Source organism: Microcebus murinus, chromosome 20, assembly GCF_040939455.1.
Source record: "Microcebus murinus isolate Inina chromosome 20, M.murinus_Inina_mat1.0, whole genome shotgun sequence".
Taxonomy (NCBI): domain Eukaryota; kingdom Metazoa; phylum Chordata; class Mammalia; order Primates; family Cheirogaleidae; genus Microcebus; species Microcebus murinus.
Window position 1 is genome coordinate 36,648,667 of NC_134123.1, and position 18,609 is coordinate 36,667,275.

The 18,609-nt window shown below is 54.8% G+C and overlaps 1 protein-coding gene across 1 annotated transcript; it reads right to left on the minus strand.

Annotated features, from left to right (window-relative positions):
- Positions 1-9,662: 9,662 nt before the first annotated feature.
- MRPS25 (mitochondrial ribosomal protein S25) lies at positions 9,663-16,108 on the minus strand. Its single transcript, XM_020283258.2, has 4 exons — positions 15,891-16,108; positions 13,686-13,792; positions 11,872-11,959; positions 9,663-10,074 (listed from the first exon to the last, which is right to left on the minus strand). Exons 1-4 carry the CDS (start codon positions 16,022-16,024, stop codon positions 9,888-9,890), a joined length of 516 nt encoding a protein of 171 aa, XP_020138847.1. The 5' UTR covers positions 16,025-16,108; the 3' UTR covers positions 9,663-9,887.
- Positions 16,109-18,609: the final 2,501 nt, after the last annotated feature.

Consider the following 18,609-nt stretch of genomic DNA (forward strand, 5'->3'; position numbering starts at 1 on the left):
GCGGGCCACGTGTGTCCTCCATGGACACGCCAGGGCCACGCGTCTCCCGTGGACAGGGCGGGCCGCGTGTGTCCCCCGTGGACAGGGCAGGCCACGTGTGTCCTCCATGGACACGCCAGGGCCACGCGTCTCCCGTGGACAGGGCGGGCCGCGTGTGTCTCCCGTGGACAGAGCGGGCCACGTGTGTCTTCCGTGGACAGGGCGGGCGGAAATTTGGATGTTTGTGTCTGTGTTGTTTTTTTTTCTTTCTTTGTTTTCGTTTTTGGTTTTTTTTTTTTTTTTTTGAACAAAACGCCGGCGATTTCTGCGAAAACCCGCCGGGGCACGAGAGACAATCCCCCGTGGCCGGGGACTGGCGGGCGACACTCCCGACCGTGGGCGCGTCCCGAAGCCGTGGCGAGCGTGGCCGGGGGGCCGGAAGCCCGCGTGTCCCGGGCCAGCCCGGGCGTCCCCGGAACCTTCCGGAAGCTGTGGCCCACCCACGACAACTGCCCCCAAGTCGTGGCCTCCCAGGGTCGTCCCGGTCAGGGCCGGGGCCACGGAAGGTTCCGGAACAGCTCTGTGTGTCCCCCCCCTTCCCCGTACGCGTGGCACCTCGTGGAGCGGCAGTCAGGGCGTCCCGAGAATGACGTGTCGGCCGTTCGAGGCCACGGGCCACGCCGTGGTCTCGGCCCCCGTGGGCGGCTGCCACGGGCCACGCGGGGGCCCCCGCGACCTTTGCCCCCGCGGAGTCACAGCCGCCCGAGCTCGCGTGTCCCCCGGGGGTCTCGTTCCCACGCGTGGCCGGCCCGCGTGGCTCTTCGTCCTCGCCTTCCCTCGTGGCCCAGCGCGCGTTCGGGTCGGATCTGCGGGCCGGGCGACCTTCGGATCTCAGTCCCCCGTGGCCTCCCTGGCGAGGCCGGGAGGCGGCCACGGGCCAGAGGCCACGCCGGGCGCGAAAAATAGAAGCAGCACTTTATGTCGGCCGGCGTCCGGCGGGAAACTGAGTCCCAGGGGCGGCGGCGGGCAGGATCCCCGAAGTTTCCAGAATGTTCCTGTCTGGGTTGAATGTGCGTGTTTTTTTTTTTTTCTTTTTTCTGTTTTTGTGTTTTGTTTTGTTTTGTTTTTTGATATTAAGTCCGGGACGGGAGCGACAGTGGCCATGCGCGTGGCGTGGTGGAAAGGACCGGACGTGGCCCCCCGGGGACCCTGTTTTTAGTTTTCTAGCCCGGAGGTGTTGTCAGTTTCGGAGTGGAGGCAGAGAGAGCCAGGCGGGCCTGGCGTCCCCGCGCTCAGGGAGGGAGGCCGAGGCGGGAGGTTGGCTGTCGAGGTCAGGAGTCGGAGGCCGGCCCGAGCAAGAGCGAGACCCCCCGTCTCTACTAAAAAAAAATAGAAAGAAATTAATTGGCCAACTAAAAATTTATAGAAAAAACGAGCCGGGCGTGGTGGCTCACGCCTGTCGTCCCAGCTACTCGGGAGGGAGGCCGAGGCGGGAGGATCGCTTGAGGTCAGGAGTTGGAGGCCGGCCTGAGCAAGAGCAAGACCCCGTCTCTACTAAAAAAATAGAAAGAAATTAATTGGCCAACTAAAAATATATAGAAAAAAAAATTAGCCGGGCGTGGTGGCGCACGCCTGTCGTCCCTGCTACTCGGGAGGGAGGCCGAGGCAGGAGGATCATCACTCGAGGCCAGGAATTGGAGGCTGCCGTGAGCGAGGCTGACGCCACCGCCCTCAAAAAAAAAAAAAAAAAGTCATTCCTGGGAGCTGTCTTGTTTTTTTATTATTATTATTATTAATTTAAATTAATTAATTAGTCATTTTTTGTTTCCGTATTTTTTTTTTTTCCCCCAACTTTTAGAAGCAAATTCCTGTTCGCCTGGGAGGTGTTTTCGGGGCAGCGTCCTGGCCTCCCTCCAGCCTGGCCTCTCTCTCAGTGCGGGGACTGGGGGTGACGGCCGGGTCACCCCCCGCCCGGCCTCTCTCTCGGGGAGGCCACGGGTCTCCGTCTGGCCTCCACTCTTTGCAAAGCGAGGACGGGGCCTCCCCTCTCGGGCTTTTTGGCCCTCGGATCGATCGCCCCTTCTTCTCGGGCTCCGTGCGGCGGCCTCTCGCGGAATGTCCAGGGCCGGGCGCTGCGGAGGCTCAGGCCCGTCGTCCCGGCACTCTGGGAGGCCGAGGCGGGAGGATCGCTCGAGGTCAGGAGTTTGAGGCCGGCCTGAGCCAGAGCCAGACCCCGTCTCTACTAAAGAAAAAATTGAAATAAATTAATTGGCCAACTAAAAATATACAGAAAAAATGAGCCGGGCGTGGTGGCGCATGCCTGTAGTCCCAGCTACTCGGGAGGCCGAGGCAGGAGGATCGCTCGAGGTCAGGAGTTGGAGGCCGGCCTGAGCAAGAGTGAGACCCCGTCTCTACTAAAAAAAAAAATTGAAAGAAATTAATTGGCCAACTAAGAAAATATATACAGCAAAAACTAGCCGGGCGTGGTGGCGCATGCCTGTAGTCCCAGCTACTCGGGAGGGAGGCTGAGGCGGGAGGCTCGCTGGAGGCCAGGAGGTGGAGGCTGCTGTGAGCTAGGCCGACACCACGACACTCACTCTACCCCGGGGTTGACAGAGCGAGACTCCGACTCAAAAAAAAAAATGGAATCGTCTTAGCTTTTCCGTTCCGGTCTCGGGGCTGGTCCAAGGGTCCCGGCCTGGCCTCCCTCCTCGGCCTCCCCGCGTGTGCGGCCTCACGAACGAACGTGCGTACGTGTGTCTGTACCTTGTCCCCGTCCCCCTGTGTCTCTCTCTGTACAGTGTACATAGCGCGCGGGCGTGTACATACGTGTAGATTCCGTGTACAGACCCGGGTCCCGGGCTTTTCCCGAGAGTTTTTTTTTTGTTTGTTTTTTGGGTTCCGCCCGGTCACTAAAGACAGGCGGGCGGGCGCGGGTGACAAAAGGCCGCCACGCATCTGCGAGTTTTGGGGTCTGAATCCTCTAACCGGGACCCGCCGGGGTCATCGAGGATAATAATAATCCCCTCTCTGTGGATGACGATTTGGGATTTTCGGAGGCTGAGACGCGGAGGTCGGGGAGGACCGACCAACCCGGGGACCTGAGAAAGTCGCGCGACCCACGGGCTGCTCTTTTTTTTTTTCCCGTTTTGTATAAGCTATCAGAATGTTTTTATTAAAAAAAAAAAAAAAAACACTTTACGAGGGCCGGGCGTGGAGGCTCAGGCCTGTCGTTGTAAAGCACTCTGGGAGGAGGCCGAGGAGGGAGGATCGGTGGAGGCCAGCCTGAGCAAGAGCGAGGCCCCGTCTCTACTTAAAAAAAAGAAAAATTAGAAAGAGATGAGCTGGACAACTAAAAATATGTAGAAATATCAGTCGCCCGGGCGTGGAGGCTCACGCCTGGAGTCCCAGCTACTGGGGAGGCCGAGGCGGGAGGATCGGTCGAGGTCAGGGAGTTGGAGGCCAGCCTGAGCAAGAGCGAGACCCTGTCTCTGCTATAAATAGAAAGAAATTAATTTGACAACTAAAAAAATATATATAGAGAAAAAAAACGAGCCGGGCGTGGAGGCGCATGCCTGTAGTCCCAGCCTCTACTCGGGAGGGAGGCTGAGCTAGGAGGCTCGCTGGAGGCCAGGAGTTGGAAACCAGCCTGAGCAAGAGCGAGACTCCGTCTCTACTAAAAATGGAAATTAATTGGCCAACTAAAAAGAATATATAGAAAACAGAAACGAGCCGGGCGTGGAGGCGCATGCCTGTCGTCCCAGCTACTCGGGAGGGAGGCTGAGGCGGGAGGCTCGCTAGAGACCAGGAGTTGGAGGCTGCTGTGAGCGAGGCTGACGCCACGGCACGGGCGATAGAGCCAGACTCTGTCCCAAAAACAACAAAAAAAAACGCTTTCCGAGACCCCGGTATTGTCAGTGCCTTTTGTGAGGCGGCCGGTCGCTTGGCCTCCACTCGGCCTCTGCTCCCGGCTGGCCTCCTCCGTGACTTCCTCCGGCCTCCCTGCCTCCTCCGGCACCGGCCGCCGTGACAATCACCTCGCCTTGTCACTGGGATCCACACGGGTCCCTGGGCGAGTCTCTCATAAAAAGAGGTTTCCTTCTGGGTCCTCCCCGGATCTTGACGGAAAATGTAAAAATAAACTGCAAAAAATTAAAATAAAATAAAAGCAATGAAACCGTGAGCCTCACAGGCAGAGTCGTCGGGAGGCGGGAAACTGAGGAACACGTCACCGCCCGGCTCTGTCAACTCTCGATGGGTCAGTCCCTCTGTCACCCCGGTATTTACAGCACGGAAAGGAAAAAACAAAACAAAACAAAACAACAACAAAAAAAAACGTTCGACACGTTCATCGATCAACTGTGTGAAGGTTTAACGTCCGGAAACGGTTTGGAATTCGCCGACTTGGACGATAAAAATGGCTTTTCCTCGGGAAAACGCGCGTGTGTGACCCCGGCTGTCCCTCCTAACGGCTGAGGCGGCGGTGACATTCCCGGAGCCCCAACCCCGTCGCCGTGGACAACTCCAGCTCTGGATTATTTTTCCACTACGGTCTGGTCTTGGTCGTCGTTCCGGTCGCCTTGCAAAAAAAAAAAAAAATGCACAAAAAAAAAATGCAAAAAAAAATAACAGTGTTGGACGAGTTTTATAAAACCGATGACACAAGCTGCACGTGTTTTTTTTTGTTGTTTTTTTTTTTTTTTCCCCGTCATTTTTTTAACCCGTGACTTTGGAGAGTTCCAGACTCAAACGACGGCGACTTTTTTAACTCATGGGAGACCGTTTCGCCGCGACCAGAGAAAAAAACATTGTCATTTCTTTTTTTTTTCCTTGGTTGTTTTTGTTTTTTCTTTTTTTTTTTTTTAATTTTTGCGATGACATTTGAAAAATTTGCAGGTTTCAAAAACCTGTCACAGGGCCCGGCCGGCAAAATGGCTTTCTTGGTGGCGTTTTTTAAAAAAAAAAACAAAACTAACAAACAAACAAACAAACAAACAACAACAAAAAAGAAACCAAGCATGTTGTTTCTAAACGGGATTTTCTGCCCCGAGCCGTGTCGCGCGGAGAAGAAGGGACAGTCCGCGTTGTCGTGTTTGCGTAGAGGGTTTTTCTTCTTTTTTTTGTCGCATGGATTAGCCGAAATGCATTTTGTGAAATGCCGTTTCCGCGTGGCATTTCCTTGTCGTCCTTGTGGCTTCTTAACTGCTACCTACGTGAGGTTTCTACTATTAAAAGTGAATTAAAGACTAAAAAACAAAACAAAAAAAAAAGACACGAATCCTGCTCTTGTCGTTTCTCTTCTGTGGGTGGAGGCCCGGCCTCTACGTTCCCGGCGGCCTCAGCTTTCCCTCCCCGGGGATGAGGCTGGTTTTAGGCCTCTAGGGTCCCCGCCAGCCTCGGAAATGTCCCCATCGGGGAAATCCCGGGCTGGTGGGGCGTTCGAGTTTTCTTCCTGGGGTGGTGGGAGGGAGGAGGCCCCACGGGGAGGCCGGCCTCAAACTCTCGCCCTGTAGGTAGTTTGAGGTCCAGGGCAGAAAATCTGGTTAAAAAGTGTCAGAACGTGGGACTCAATCGTGACTTCTGATTGCTCGTTAATTAGGGGAGGACACGGAGGTCCAGCAGGGAGGCCGATGGAGGCCGGAGAGCCTCATCCATATAGCGCCTCCAGGCGGGGCCTCAGACCACCAGGCTCGGAGGCCACTTTGGAAGAATGAGAGAATCTCCCGTATGTGACAGTCATTAAAATCCTCAAGGCGGATCCTCCCAGATCATGGACTCCCATCTCTGCACCTTCTAAACCCGCCTTTAGGGTTTAGAAGGAAGAGAGGCCGGGCGCGGAGGCTCACGCCTGTCATCCCAGCACTCTGGGAGGCCGAGGCAGGAGGATCGATCGAGGTCAGGAGTTGGAGGCTGGCCTGAGCAAGAGGGAGACCCTGTCTCTACTAAAAAAAAAAAAAAAAAAAAAATTAATTGGCCAACTAAAAATATATAGAAAAAACGAGCCGGGCGTGGTGGCGCACGCCTGTAGTCCCAGCTACTCGGGAGGGAGGCCGAGGCGGGAGGCTCACTGGAGGCCAGGAGTTGGAGTCCAGTCTGAGCAAGAGCGACTCCCTGTCTCTACTAAAAAAAATAGAAACAAATTAATTGGCCAACTAAAAAAAAATAAATATATATATATAAAAATTAGCTGGGTGCGGAGGCTCACGCCTGTCATCCACCAAATGGGAGGCCGAGGCAGGAGGATCGCTCGAGGTCAGGAGGTGGAGGCCAGCCTGAGCAAGAGCGAGACCCCGTCTCTACTAAAAATGGAAAGAAATGAGCTGGACAACTAAAAATATATAGAAAAAATGAGCCGGGCGTGGAGGCGCATGCCTGTCGTCCCAGCTACTCGGGAGGGAGGCCGAGGCGGGAGGCTCGCTGGAGGCCAGGAGTCGGAGACTCCCTCTCAAAAAAAACAAAATAGACGCCAGCCCGCTGAGCACCCAGAGGCTTGTCTACGGGGCTGTCACCCGGGACCTGCCTGCACAAAATGGGGCCGGGGTTGGGGACACGGTGGCCACCTCGATGCCCCAGGCCCCAGTGACGGCCTGTCGCCCGTGACCAATCAGAGGACACAGCGCCGTCCGCCCCGCCCCGGGGTCCGGCCTGTCCCCAAATCGCCAACAAAGAAGATCTCAACGCCCAGTTTTTTTTTTTTTTTTTTTTTTTTTTTTGAGGCAGAGTCTCGCTCTGTCGCCCGGGCCGGAGTGAGTGCCGTGGCCTCAGCCTCGCTCACAGCAGCCTCCGACTCCTGGCCTCCAGCAAGCCTCCTGCCTCGGCCTCCCTCCCGAGTAGAGGCTGGGACTCCAGGCATGTATATAATTGTGTATATTTTTAATTTTAATTAGAAAATACAATTAATTTGTATTTTTATTAGAGACGGGGTCTCGCTCTTGCTCAGGCTAGCCTCGACCTCCTGGCCTCCAGCGATCCTCCCGCCTCGGCCTCCCTCCCGAGTAGCTGGGACTACAGGCATGCGCCACCACGCCCGGCTCATTTTTTCTATATATATTTTTTTTAGTTGTCTAAGTCATTCCTAATTTTTTTTTTTTTTAGTAGAGACGGGGTCTCGCTCTTGCTCAGGCTGGCCTCCAACTCCTGACCTCGACCGATCCTCCCTTCTTGGCCTCCCGAGTAGCTGGGACTACAGGCGTGAGCCTCCACGCCCGGCTGATTTTTTCATATATTTTTTTTTTCCTTAGTTGGCCAATTAATTTGTTTCTTTTTTTTTTTTAGTAGAGATGCGGTCTCGCTCTTGCTCAGGCTGGCCTCCAACTCCCGACCTCAAGCGATCCTCCCGCCTCAGCCTCCCTCCTGAGTAGCTGGGACTACAGGCATGCGCCTCCATGCCCGGCTCGTTTTTTTTTCTATATATTTTTAGTTTTATTTATTTCTATTTTTAGTAGAGACGGGGTCTCGCTCTTGCTCAGGCTGGCCTCCAACTCCCGACCTCAAGCGATCCTCCTGCCTCGGCCTCCCAGAGTGCTGGGATCACAGGCGTGAGGCCTAACCCTAAGGTGACCCTAGGGGGCGCTACTTCTGGCTAGGGCGACGACATCCTCAGTGTCCCAGGAGGGAAGATCTGACAGGAAGAGGCCCTACCACGATGACCTCCGTCTTCCCAGCCTCCACAAGCCGCCATGTCGGCACACCCCACCCAGCCCGGTCCCAGTGTCCCCGCGGGGTCCCCGCCCACCAATCCCCTGCGGGAGGCAGAGACGAGGCCCCCAGGCCCAGTAGAGGCTTGTCCCCCAGGGAGGCCGACATCTGCAGCCTCCACCGGGCTCATCCTCCATCTCGGACCTCCCCTTCTAGAAGGCAAAGGCCAGCCGGTTCCAGCCTCAAAGGCGGGAACTTCCGAAAAACACCCAAAAGGGCCGGGCGCGGAGGCTCACGCCTGTCGTCCCGGCACTCTGGGAGGAGGCCGAGGAGGGAGGCTCGCTGGAGGCCAGGAGGTCGAGGCCAGCCTCAGAGCAAGAGCGAGACCCCGTCTCTACTAAAAATAGAAATTAATTGGCCAACTAATATATAGAGAGAAAAAAACGAGCCGGGCGTGGAGGCGCACGCCTGTAGTCCCAGCTACTCGGGAGGGAGGCCGAGGCAGGAGGCTCGCTGGAGGCCGGGAGGTGGAGGCCGCTGTGAGCGAGGCCGACGCCACGGAGCTCACTCCAGCCCAGGTGACAGAGCAAGACTCTGTCCCAAAAAATGAAAGCCAAGGGCGGGAACGCAGGGGGCGTCTACACGGCCGGGTGCAGACGGGTCCAGCCGGCCTCCACTGCGGCGGCCTCTACTGCCTCCACGGAAGGAGATTCGAACCCGGTGGAGGGACCCGGAGGAGGAGGTCACAGGACACAGATGGCGTCACCACGCCCTGGCCTCGGCCTCCCCCTGGCCTCGACCTCCCCCGCCCCCAGGCCACCCCGCTGCCGAAGGGACCGAGAAGAGTTTTGTTTTCTTCTTTCTATTTTATATATATTTTTTAAATCCTTTTTTAAAAATTTTATCTTTATTTCTTTCCATCGGGGAGGGAACTGTTTTTTTATTTTTATTTTTTTTTAGTATTTTTTAAATCTTTTTTATTCTTATTTTTTTCCCATAGGGGAGGAGACTGGTTTTTTGTTGTTTGTTTTTGGGTTTTTTTAGTATTTTTTAAATCTTTTGTTTCTTTTTTTAGTTTTACTTTTTTTTCCATGAAGGAGGGAACTGTTTTATTTTTGATTTTTAGTATTTTTTTACATCTTTTTTTAGTTTGATTTTTTTTCCCCATGGGGGAGGGGACTGTTTTGTGTTTTATATGTTTTTTAGTATTTTTTAAATCTTTCTTTTTATATTTTTATTTTTTTCCCATGGGGCAGGGGACTGTTTTGTTTCTTATTTTTATTTTTTTTAGTAGTTTTTAGATCTTCCTTTCTTTTTTTAGTATCATTTTTTTTCTCATGGGGTAACTTGTGGTTGTTTTTGGGGGTTTTTTTTTGTTTGTTTTTCTTTTAGTATTTTTTAAATCTTTGTTTCTTTTTTTCGTTTTATTTTTTTTCCATGGGGGAGGAGACTTTTTTTTTTTTTTTTTGAGGCAGAGTCTCGCTCTGTCGCCCGGGCTACACTGAGCGCCGTGGCGTCAGCCTCGCTCACAGTGGCCTCCACCTCCCAGCCTCTAGCAAGCCTCCTGCCTCGGCCTCCCTCCCGAGTAGTAGCTGGGACTACAGGCACGCGCCACCACGCATGGCTCGTTTTTTCTATATATTCTTAGTTGTCCGGCTCATTTCTTTCCACTTTTTTCATAGAGACGGGGTCTCGCTCTTGCTAAGGCTGGCCTCAACCTCCTGGCCTCGAGCGATCCTCCCGTTTTGGCCTCCCATTGTGCTAGGATGACAGGCGTGAGCTACCGCACCCGGCTCATTTTTTTTCTCTATTTTTTTTTTTTTTTTTTTTTTTTTTTTTAGTAGAGACAATTTCTCGCTCTTCGCTCAGGGCCGGCCTCGACCTCCTGACCTCGAGCGGTCCTCCCTCCTCGGCCTCCCAGAGTGCTGAGAACACCCCACGCCCGGACCCCAGAAATATTTTCTTGTATCCCCATCCCTGGATCGGAAAGAACGAAAGCAACACAGAAAATAAAAACACTGCAAAAAAAAACAAAAACAACAGACGACAGCGACACAGCGTTTTACTGATTGACAGAGCGGAGACACTCCCAGAGGGGAGGCCGGGCCTCTACTCCCGTCCTCCCCGCGCGGGTCTTGAGAAGGGACCTCCCGTCCTGGAGCCACTCGCAGAGTCCCCGCGGATGAAGGAACCCGGTCTCGGCCTCCACGTTGGCCGGACTCGGCCGCCGGCCTCCGATCTCCCCTCGGGAGGGCGTGGGGGGGCGGGCCTCACTCCTGGGCCTCCAGCGAGGCTCGGAACTTGCCCCTCATCTCCTTGGGCAGCGGGACGAGGCCGGGGCAGGGCACCTGGCCCTCCACCTGGCACATGCACTCGCGCAGGCAGTACTTGCGGGGCCCGAAGTTGGCCGGGTGCGACAGCCGCTGCCGGTCCTGCTCCTCCTGGCGCAGGGTGGCCCTGCAGGGGACAGGGACGGGGGAGGGGGCGTCACACGCGCGACCCTCGACCCCGAGGCCGGCCAGGGCCTGACAGTCGCAGGACAGGGGAGCCGGGGAAAAGGGTTCGCAGAAACAAGACTGTCGGCCCGGCTACTCGGGAGGGAGGCCGAGGAGGGAGGATCGCTTTGGAGGCCGGGAGGTCGAGGCCAGCCTCAGAGCAAGAGCGAGACCCCGTCTCTAGTAAAAATAGGAAGAAATTAATTCACCAACTAAAAATATACAGAAAATGAGCCGGGCGTGGTGGCGCATGCCTGGAGTCCCAGCTCCTCGGGAGGGAGGCCGAGGAGGGAGGATCGCTCGAGGCCGGGAGGTCGAGGCCAGCCTGAGCAAGAGCGAGACCCCGTCTCTCTACTAAAAATAGAAATTAATTGGACAACTAAAAACATACAGAAAAAACGAGCCGGGCGTGGTGGCGCATGCCTGTCGTCCCAGCTACTCAGGAGGGAGGCCGAGGCGGGAGGCTCGCTCGAGGCCAGGGGTTGGAGGCCAGCCTGAGCAAGAGCGAGACCCCGTCTCCACTAAAAAAAAAAATAGAAAAGAAATGAGCTAGACAACTAAAAATATATAGGAAAAAAAAAAAAAAAGAGCCGGGCGTGGTGCCTGTCGTCCCAGCTACTCGGGAGGGAGGCCGAGGCAGGAGGCTCGCTGGAGGCCAGGAGTTGGAGGCTGCTGTGAGCGAGGCTGACGCCACGGCGCTCACTCCAGCCCGGGCGCTTCATGGCTCCTGTCACTCGTGGAATAAAAAAAAAAAAAAAAAGGCGACAGATCCTGAGGCCGCAGGGCCAGACATCAGCCTGCCGCAAACTGGGATCCCCAAGGAAGGCGCAGGAATGTTCTAGATGCTTCTCTGCTGCCCTCGACCCCGGGAGGGAGGCTGAGCCTCCTCCCCGCCCTGCAGCTGAGAGGTTAGCCTTGGAGGGCTTCATTTTTTTTTTTTTTTGGAGACCGAGTCTCGCTCTGTCGCCCGGGCCGGAGTGAGCGCCGTGGCGTCAGCCTCGCTCACAGCAGCCTCCGACTCCTGGCCTCTAGCAATGAGCCTCCTGCCTCGGCCTCCCTCCCGAGGAGCTGGGATGACAGGCATGCGCCTCCACGCCCGGCTCGTTTTTTCTATATATTTTTTTAGTTGTCCAGCTCATTTCTCTTTTTAGTAGAGACGGGGTCTCGCTCTTGCTCAGGCTGGCCTCGACCTCCCGACCTCCAGCGATCCTCCTGCCTCGGCCTCCCTCCCAAGTAGCTGGGACGACAGGCATGCGCCTCTACGCCCGGCTCGTTTTTTTTTTCCCTATATATTTTTAGTTGTTTCACTAATTTTTTTCTATTTTTAGTAGACACGGGGTCTCGCTCTTACTCAGGCTGGCCTCAACCTCCAGCGATCCTCCCGCCTCGGCCTCCAATTCCCGAGTAGCTGGGACTCCAGGCATGCGCCACCACACCCGGCTCTTTTCTTCTATATATTTTCAGTCGTCCGGCTCATTTCTTTCTATTTTTAGTAGAGTCGGGGTCTCACTCTTGCTCAGCCCGGCCTCCACCTCCCGGCCTCCAGCGATCCTCCCTCCTCAGCCTCCCAGAGCGCCGGGACGACAAGGCGAGAGCCTCCGCGCCCGGCCTGAGGCATAGTCGGGTTCTTGCAGGCTGGCTGGAGCTCTCGACACGCCCCCCCCGCTCGCACCCCCAACCCCCGGGACTCCTTTTTCTTCTGCCTCCAAGTCTCTGGGCGGAGGCCGAGGCCCCGTCCTCACCCGGCCCCGCGACTCACTGGCTCTTGCCCAGGATCTTCCTGACGTGCTCCACGATCTCGCCGCTGCTCTTGGCCTCCACGTCCACCAGCACCTGCTCGCCTGTGTCTGCGAACCCGAAACGCGGCCGTGAGGGCGGGGGTTGCTCGTGGAGGCCGGAGCACGCTTAACGCTGACATGCACGTGTCCGTCCACGCAGCCCGCGACCCCGCCTCTGACCGTGTTTTTCCCATATATATATATATATATATTTTTTTTTTTTTTGGTCTCGCTCTGTCGCCCGGGCTGGAGTGAGCGCCGGGGCGTCAGCCTCGCTCACAGCGGCCTCCGACTCCTGGCCTCCAGCGATCCTCCCGCCTCAGCCTCCCTCCCGAGTAGCTGGGACGACAGGCACGCGCCTCCACGCCCGGCTCTCATTTTTTCTGTATATTTTTACTTGTCCAGCTCAATTCTTTCTATATTTTTTTTAGTAGAGACGGGGTCTCGCTCTTGTGCTCAGGCTGGCCTCCAACTCCTGACCTCGAGCGATCCTCCTGCCTCAGCCTCCTCCCGAGTAGCTGGGACTACAAGCACGCGCCATGATTCACGGCCCGTTTTCTTTCTATATATGTTTAGTTGGATGATTAATTTCTTTCTATTTTTTTTTTAGTAGAGACAGGGTCTCCCTCTTGCTTAGCCTGGTCTTGACCTCCTGGCCTCAAGCGAGCCTCACGCCTCGGCCTCCCAGAGTGCCGGGATGACAGGCATGAGCCTCCGCGCTTGGCTAATTTTTTCTATATATATATATATTTTTTTTAGTTGTCCAGCTCATTTATCTCTATTTTTTTAGTAGAGACGGGGTCTGGCTCTTGCTCAGTGCTGGTCTCCAACTCCTGACCTCGAGCGAGCCTCCCGCCTCGGCCTCCCTCCAGAGTAGCTGGGACTACAGGCGTGCGCCACCACGCCCGGCTCCCATTTTTTCTATATATTTTTAGTTGTTCTATTAATTTCTATTTTTTTCACTAGAGACGGGGTCTCGCTCTTGTGCTCAGGCTGGCCTCCAACTCCTGACCTTGAGCGATCCTCCCGGCTCGGCCTCCGGGAGTGCCGGGATGACAGGCGTGAGCCTCCACGCCCTGCCTCATTTTTTCTACACATTTTTAGTCGTCCAGCTCATTTCTTTCTTTTATTTTTTTCACTAGAGACGGGGTCTCGCTCTTGCTCACGAGGCTGGCCTCCAACTCCTGGCCTCCAGCGAGCCTCCTGCCTCAGCCTCCCTCCCGAGTAGCTAGGACTCCAGGCGCGCGCCACGACGCCCGGCTCGTCTTTTCTCTATATATTTTTAGTTGGCCAATTAATTTCTCTTTTATTTATAGCAGAGACGGGGTCTCGCTCTTGCTCACGAGGCTGGCCTCCAACTCCTGGCCTCGAGCGATCCTCCCTCCTCGGCCTCCCAGAGTGCCGCCGGGACGACAGGCCTGAGCCTCCACGCCCGGCCCTGTGGGACTTTTTTTTTTTTAATTGTAACCAGCGTGAGCCAAGCTGGGCGTGGAATAGGGAGTCCGGAATTCGGGGCGATTCTCGAAGCCCCGTGCTGTTGAGGCCGGGGACAGGAGGAGAGGAGGCCAGGGAGGCCGGGAGGAAGAAGAGGAGGCCGGGACTCGGCAGCCACGTGTGTCACCTCGATGGGGGGACACAGGGGATGGTGGACGGAAATGCCGCAGAGCTCCCGTGCAGAGTTGGCGTGACCCCGACTTTCTGGGGCACGAGTGGCGGGCAGTGACCTCTGACCCCGTCCCCCAGGTGTGTCGGGGGTGGGGGGAGACAGGACGACCCCCAGCCCGCACTCACGCACCCAGGTAGAAGCGCAGGAAGGGCGAGGGCGTCATGTTCTTGAACAGCATGATCTGCACCCAGGGGTTCCGGTACTGGATCTGAGGGACGTTGAAGAACACGAACTTCCTGCCGCACGAAAGAAAGGGAAACCCAGGATCAGTTTTTTTTTTGTTTTTTTTTTTTTTGAGACAAGAGTCTCGCTCTGCAGCCCGGGGCCTCGGCCTCGCTCACCGCAGCCTCCGACTCCCGGGACTGAGCGTATGAGCCTCCCGCCTCGGCCTCCCTCCCGAGTAGCTGGGACTATACGGGCCCGGCTCGTTTTTTTTTTTTTTTTCTGCGTAGTTTTAGTTCTTTGGCGAATTTCCTCCAGGTTTTAGGAGAGACGGGGGGTCTCGCTCTTGCTCAGGCCGGCCTCGAACTCCCGGCCTCGAGCGAGCCTCCCGCCTCGGCCTCCCTCCCAGAGTGCCGGGGTGACGGGCGGGAGCCTCCGCGCCCGGCCTGCTCTGATATCTTATTGTGTTTCTCATTTGCTTTTTCGTGACGATGAATCTCGAGCATCCTTTCGTGTGCCTGTCATCAGCCGGTGCCGTTTTCCTGTAACACGTTTATTCAAATACTCTGCCCATTTTTTTCCATATATTATTTCCCTATTTTTGTTTTTTTTTTATATATTATTTTCCTGGTTTTTTTTTCATATATTATTTTCCTGATTTTGTTTTTTCCATGTTATTGCTCTGTTTTTCTTTTTTCATATATTATTTCCCTATTTCTTTTTTTTATACATTATTTCCCTACTTTTCTTTTTTTCCATATATTATTTCCCTATTTTCGTTTTTTTCACATATTCCTTCCCGTTTTTCTTTTCTTTTCACATATTACTTATTTTTTTAACATATTATCTTCCTATTTTTCCTTTTTTGCATATATTATTTCCCTCTTTTTCTTTTCATATATTATTTTCCCATTTTTCTTTTTCATATATTGTCTTCCTATTTTTATTTTTTTAAACATATTATCTTCCTACTTTTCCTTTTTTACCATATATTCCCTATTTCTTTTTTTTCATATATTAGTTCCCTATTTTTGCTTTTTTTTCATATATTACCTACCTGCTTTTCGTTTCATATATTACTTATTTTTTAATATATTATCTTCCTATTTTCCCTTTTTTATATACATTATTTCCCTACTTTTCTTTTTTTCCATATATTATTTCCCTATTTTCGTTTTTTTCATATATTCCTTCCCGTTTTTCTTTTCTTTTCACATATTACTTATTTTTTTAACATATTATCTTCCTATTTTTCCTTTTTTTCATATATTATTTCCCTCTTTTTCTTTTCATATATTGTCTTCCTATTTTTATTTTTTTAAACATATTATCTTCCTATTTTTCCTTTTTTTCCATATATTCCCTATTTCTTCTTTTTCATATATTAGTTCCCTATTTTTGCTTTTTTTCATATATTACCTTCCTGCTTTTCTTTTCATATATTACTTATTTTTTAATATATTATCTTCCTATTTTCCCTTTTTTTTCATATATTATTTCCCTATTTTTCTTTTTTTTTTTCATATATTGTCTTCCTACTTTTCTTTTTCCATGTATAATTTTCCCGTTTATCTTTCTTTTTCACACACACCTATTTTTCTTTTAAAACCAGAAGGCGCGCCATCTTTCTCGTTTTTTTTTTTCCCCCCTTTCTGACACGCCCCGCGCCCGCGTCTTACGCTGCGCCGTCCACGTCGCGGCGCGCTGACGTCACAAGGCGGCGACAACAGCGCCGACGGCGCGTGCGCCGCCATCGCACGTCACACATTTCATGACCACAACCCGCGACGCCGCGCCCATCCCCAGCTCGCGCCACGCGCAGGCGCGGTCTCGCACGTCACTCGCAAGCGCCCGTCGAGCACGTCATCACGCGCAGGCGCCCGTCGCGCGCGTCAGACGTCACGGCCACAGAATCCCACAGACAGACTCGCTCTTCCGCCACCAACACCCGGGGCCGCGCTCGGGCCCGACCACAGCAGGGGACACGGGGTGTGTGTTGCCATGACAACCGCGTCATCCACCCACACCCCCGTCCGTCCGGCCGCAGTGCCTCACGGGGCCGGCGACCTTCCCCCGCGTCGACGCCGACCCCCCGGCGCGCGCGCGCAAAGACCCCTGGGACGCGCAGGGGGCGGGGCGTCCTCCGTGACCCCGCCCCCGCCCGCGCCTCACCTGGCGCCCTCGCCGCGCTCCCCGTGCGTGTTGTAGTTCACCGTCATGACCTTCACGGCGTCCTTGAACACCACGCCGCCCTGGCCCAGGTACTGCAGCGTGCGGCGCACCGGGAAGCGGCCCTTCATGGGCATGGCGGCGGCGGCGGCGCGGGCTGGCGGCCCGACTCCACTTCCGGCGCGCCCGCTGGCCTCCACTTCCGGCGCCCGAGCCCGACTCCACTTCCGGCGCGCCCGCTAGACTCCACTTCCGGCGCTCGCGCTAGCCTCCACTTCCGGCGCGCCCGCCACACTCCACTTTCCGGCGCCCGAGCTTAGCTCAACTTCCGGCGCGCGGCCCGTATTCCACTTCCGGCGCGTACGAACGCTTCAACTTCCCACGCGCAGGCGCGATTCCCATTCCGGCGGCAAAGGTCCATCCCACTTCCGGCGCGCGGGCCCGACGGATTCAACTTCCGTCCGGACGTTAGGATCCAGATTTTCCCGCGCCAGACGAAGTGGACTTTGTGCGGGTCGGAATCATTCCAGTCCCGGGGCGCCATTGTAGGTCGACTGCCGGCGCGTCGGCTGGATTTCCCTTCCGGCGCGCCGGAGCTAGTCGACTCTCTGCGTTTCCGGTATTTCCCACTTCCGGCGCGCCACTGTAACTCGACTTTCCGCGTTTCGGCTGTTTTCCACTTCCCACGCGCCATTGCAACTCGACTTTCTGCTTTTCGGGAGGATTCCAATCCCGGCGCGCCAGAAAAAGCCGACTTCCGGCGCGTCAAGGGGGGGGGAGGGCACTCCACTTCCGGCGCGCGAGAATCGAGTCATTTCCGCACTGCAAGACGAGATTCCGCTTTTTGCGCAGGCGCTCTGGAGGCGCTTTCCCGGCGGGCAGCGCGCGCCGCGGAGCACCCTGGGACTCGTAGTTCTTGCAGGGGAGGCGCCGGCCGAGCCCTGCGCATGCGCCCTGGCCTCTTCAGAAGGAGTTTTCCCTGGGAGGTTTGGACGTTCAGCCTCCGCGGATAGAGGCGTTCCCGCTCCCCGCGGGAGAATGGGTGTTTTTTTATTTTTATTTATTTTTGAGGCAGAGTCTCGCTCTGTCGCCCGGGCTGGAGTGAGCGCCGTGGCATCAGCCTCGCTCACAGCAGCCTCCAACTCCTGGCCTCAACCGAGCCTCCCGCCTCGGCCTCCCTCCCGAGTAGCTGGGACCACAGGCGTGCGCCTCCACACCCGGCTCGTTTTTCTATTTATTTTTAGTTGGCCAATTAATTTCTTTCTATTTATAGTAGAGACGGGGTCTCGCTCTTGCTCGGGCTGGTTTCGAACTCCTGACCTCGAGCGATCCTCCCTCCTCGGCCTCCCAGAGTGCTGGGATGACAAGAATACAACACTTTTCCAGTCTAATTTTTATATATATATATATTTTATTATTATTATTATTGTTGTCCGGCTAATTTCTTCCTATTTATAGTAGAGACGGGGTCTCGCTCTTGCTCAGGCTGGTTTCGAACTCCTGACCTCGAGCGAGCCTCCCTCCTCGGCCTCCCTCCCAGAGTGTTGGGATGACAGGCGTGCGCCACCACGCCCGACTCATTTTTTCTACATAAGTTGGCCAATTAATTTCTTTCTAATTTTAGTAGAGACGGGGTCTCGCTCTTGCTCAGGCTGGCCTCGGACTCCTGACCTCGAACGAGCCTCCCGCCTCGGCCTCCCAGAGTGCCGGGGCGACAGGCGTGAGCCCCCGCGCCCGGCCCTGAGACGATTCTCGAGCACCTGAGCCCCCCGCACCCCACTTGACCCAGCTCAAACAAACCCTCCTCGCTACTGAGGCCAAAGGGAGTCCGGGAGGCCAGGGTTCAAATCCTCACTCCTCCCTTCACTCCAGACCACCCTCTCTTGCTGGGCTTGTCCCTCCACCTGTCCCATCAGGGGACAGGCAGCCGTGGGCCCGGCACAAATGACACTCCGAACTTCCTCCATGTCTGAGCCTCAGTTTCCACCCGCATGAAATGGGGGTGACAGGATTTTGCACGTTGTTCGTTTAACCGAGGCTGCGAGAATAACTGGGGACAACGGGAGACCAGGGACCACGGCCTGTCCCCTAGTCGGAGGCCTCAACCAGACAGCGGGGACCGACTTCCGACACTCCCCTGTCACCATCAGAAGGAGAAGGAGGCCGGGCGCGGAGGCTCACGGCTGTCATCCCAGCAGTCTTGGAGGAGGCCGAGGCGGGAGGCTCGCTCGACATCAGGAGGTAGAGGCCAGCCTGAGCAAGAGCGAGGCCCCGTCTCTACTAAAAAAAAATAGAAAGAAATGAGCTGGACAAGTAAAAATATATAGAAGAAAAAATGAGCCGGGCGTGGTGGCGCATGCCTGTATTCCCAGCTACTCGGGAGGGAGGCCGAGGCCGGAGGATCGCTCGAGGTCAGGAGTTCGAAACCAGCCTGAGCAAGAGCGAGACCCCGTCTCTAGTAAAAAAAAAATAGAAATTAGCTGGACAACTAAAAATATTTATGAAAAACTAGCCAGGCGTGGTGGTCCCAGCTACTCGGGAGGGAGGCCAAAGCAGGAGGCTCGCTGGAGGCCAGGAGTCGGAGGCTGCTGTGAGCGAGGCTGACGCCACGGCACTCACTTTAGCCCCCGGGGACAGAGCGAGACTCTGTCTCCAAAAAAAAAAAAAAAAAAAAAAACGTGGTGATTCTCGCTTGTGAGTGACAAACATTCTTGACCCACAA

Excerpts from the sequence above, each read along its gene's own strand:
- MRPS25 (XM_020283258.2), bottom strand. The coding sequence starts at position 16,024 with ATGCCCATGAAGGGCCGCTTCCCGGTGCGCCGCACGCTGCAGTACCTG. Across the intron at positions 13,793-15,890 it reads GAGCGCGGCGAGGGCGCCAG|GAAGTTCGTGTTCTTCAACG; the intron begins GTGAGGCGCGGG and ends TTCGTGCGGCAG. Across the intron at positions 11,960-13,685 it reads CTTCCTGCGCTTCTACCTGG|ACACAGGCGAGCAGGTGCTG; the intron begins GTGCGTGAGTGC and ends TCGGGTTCGCAG.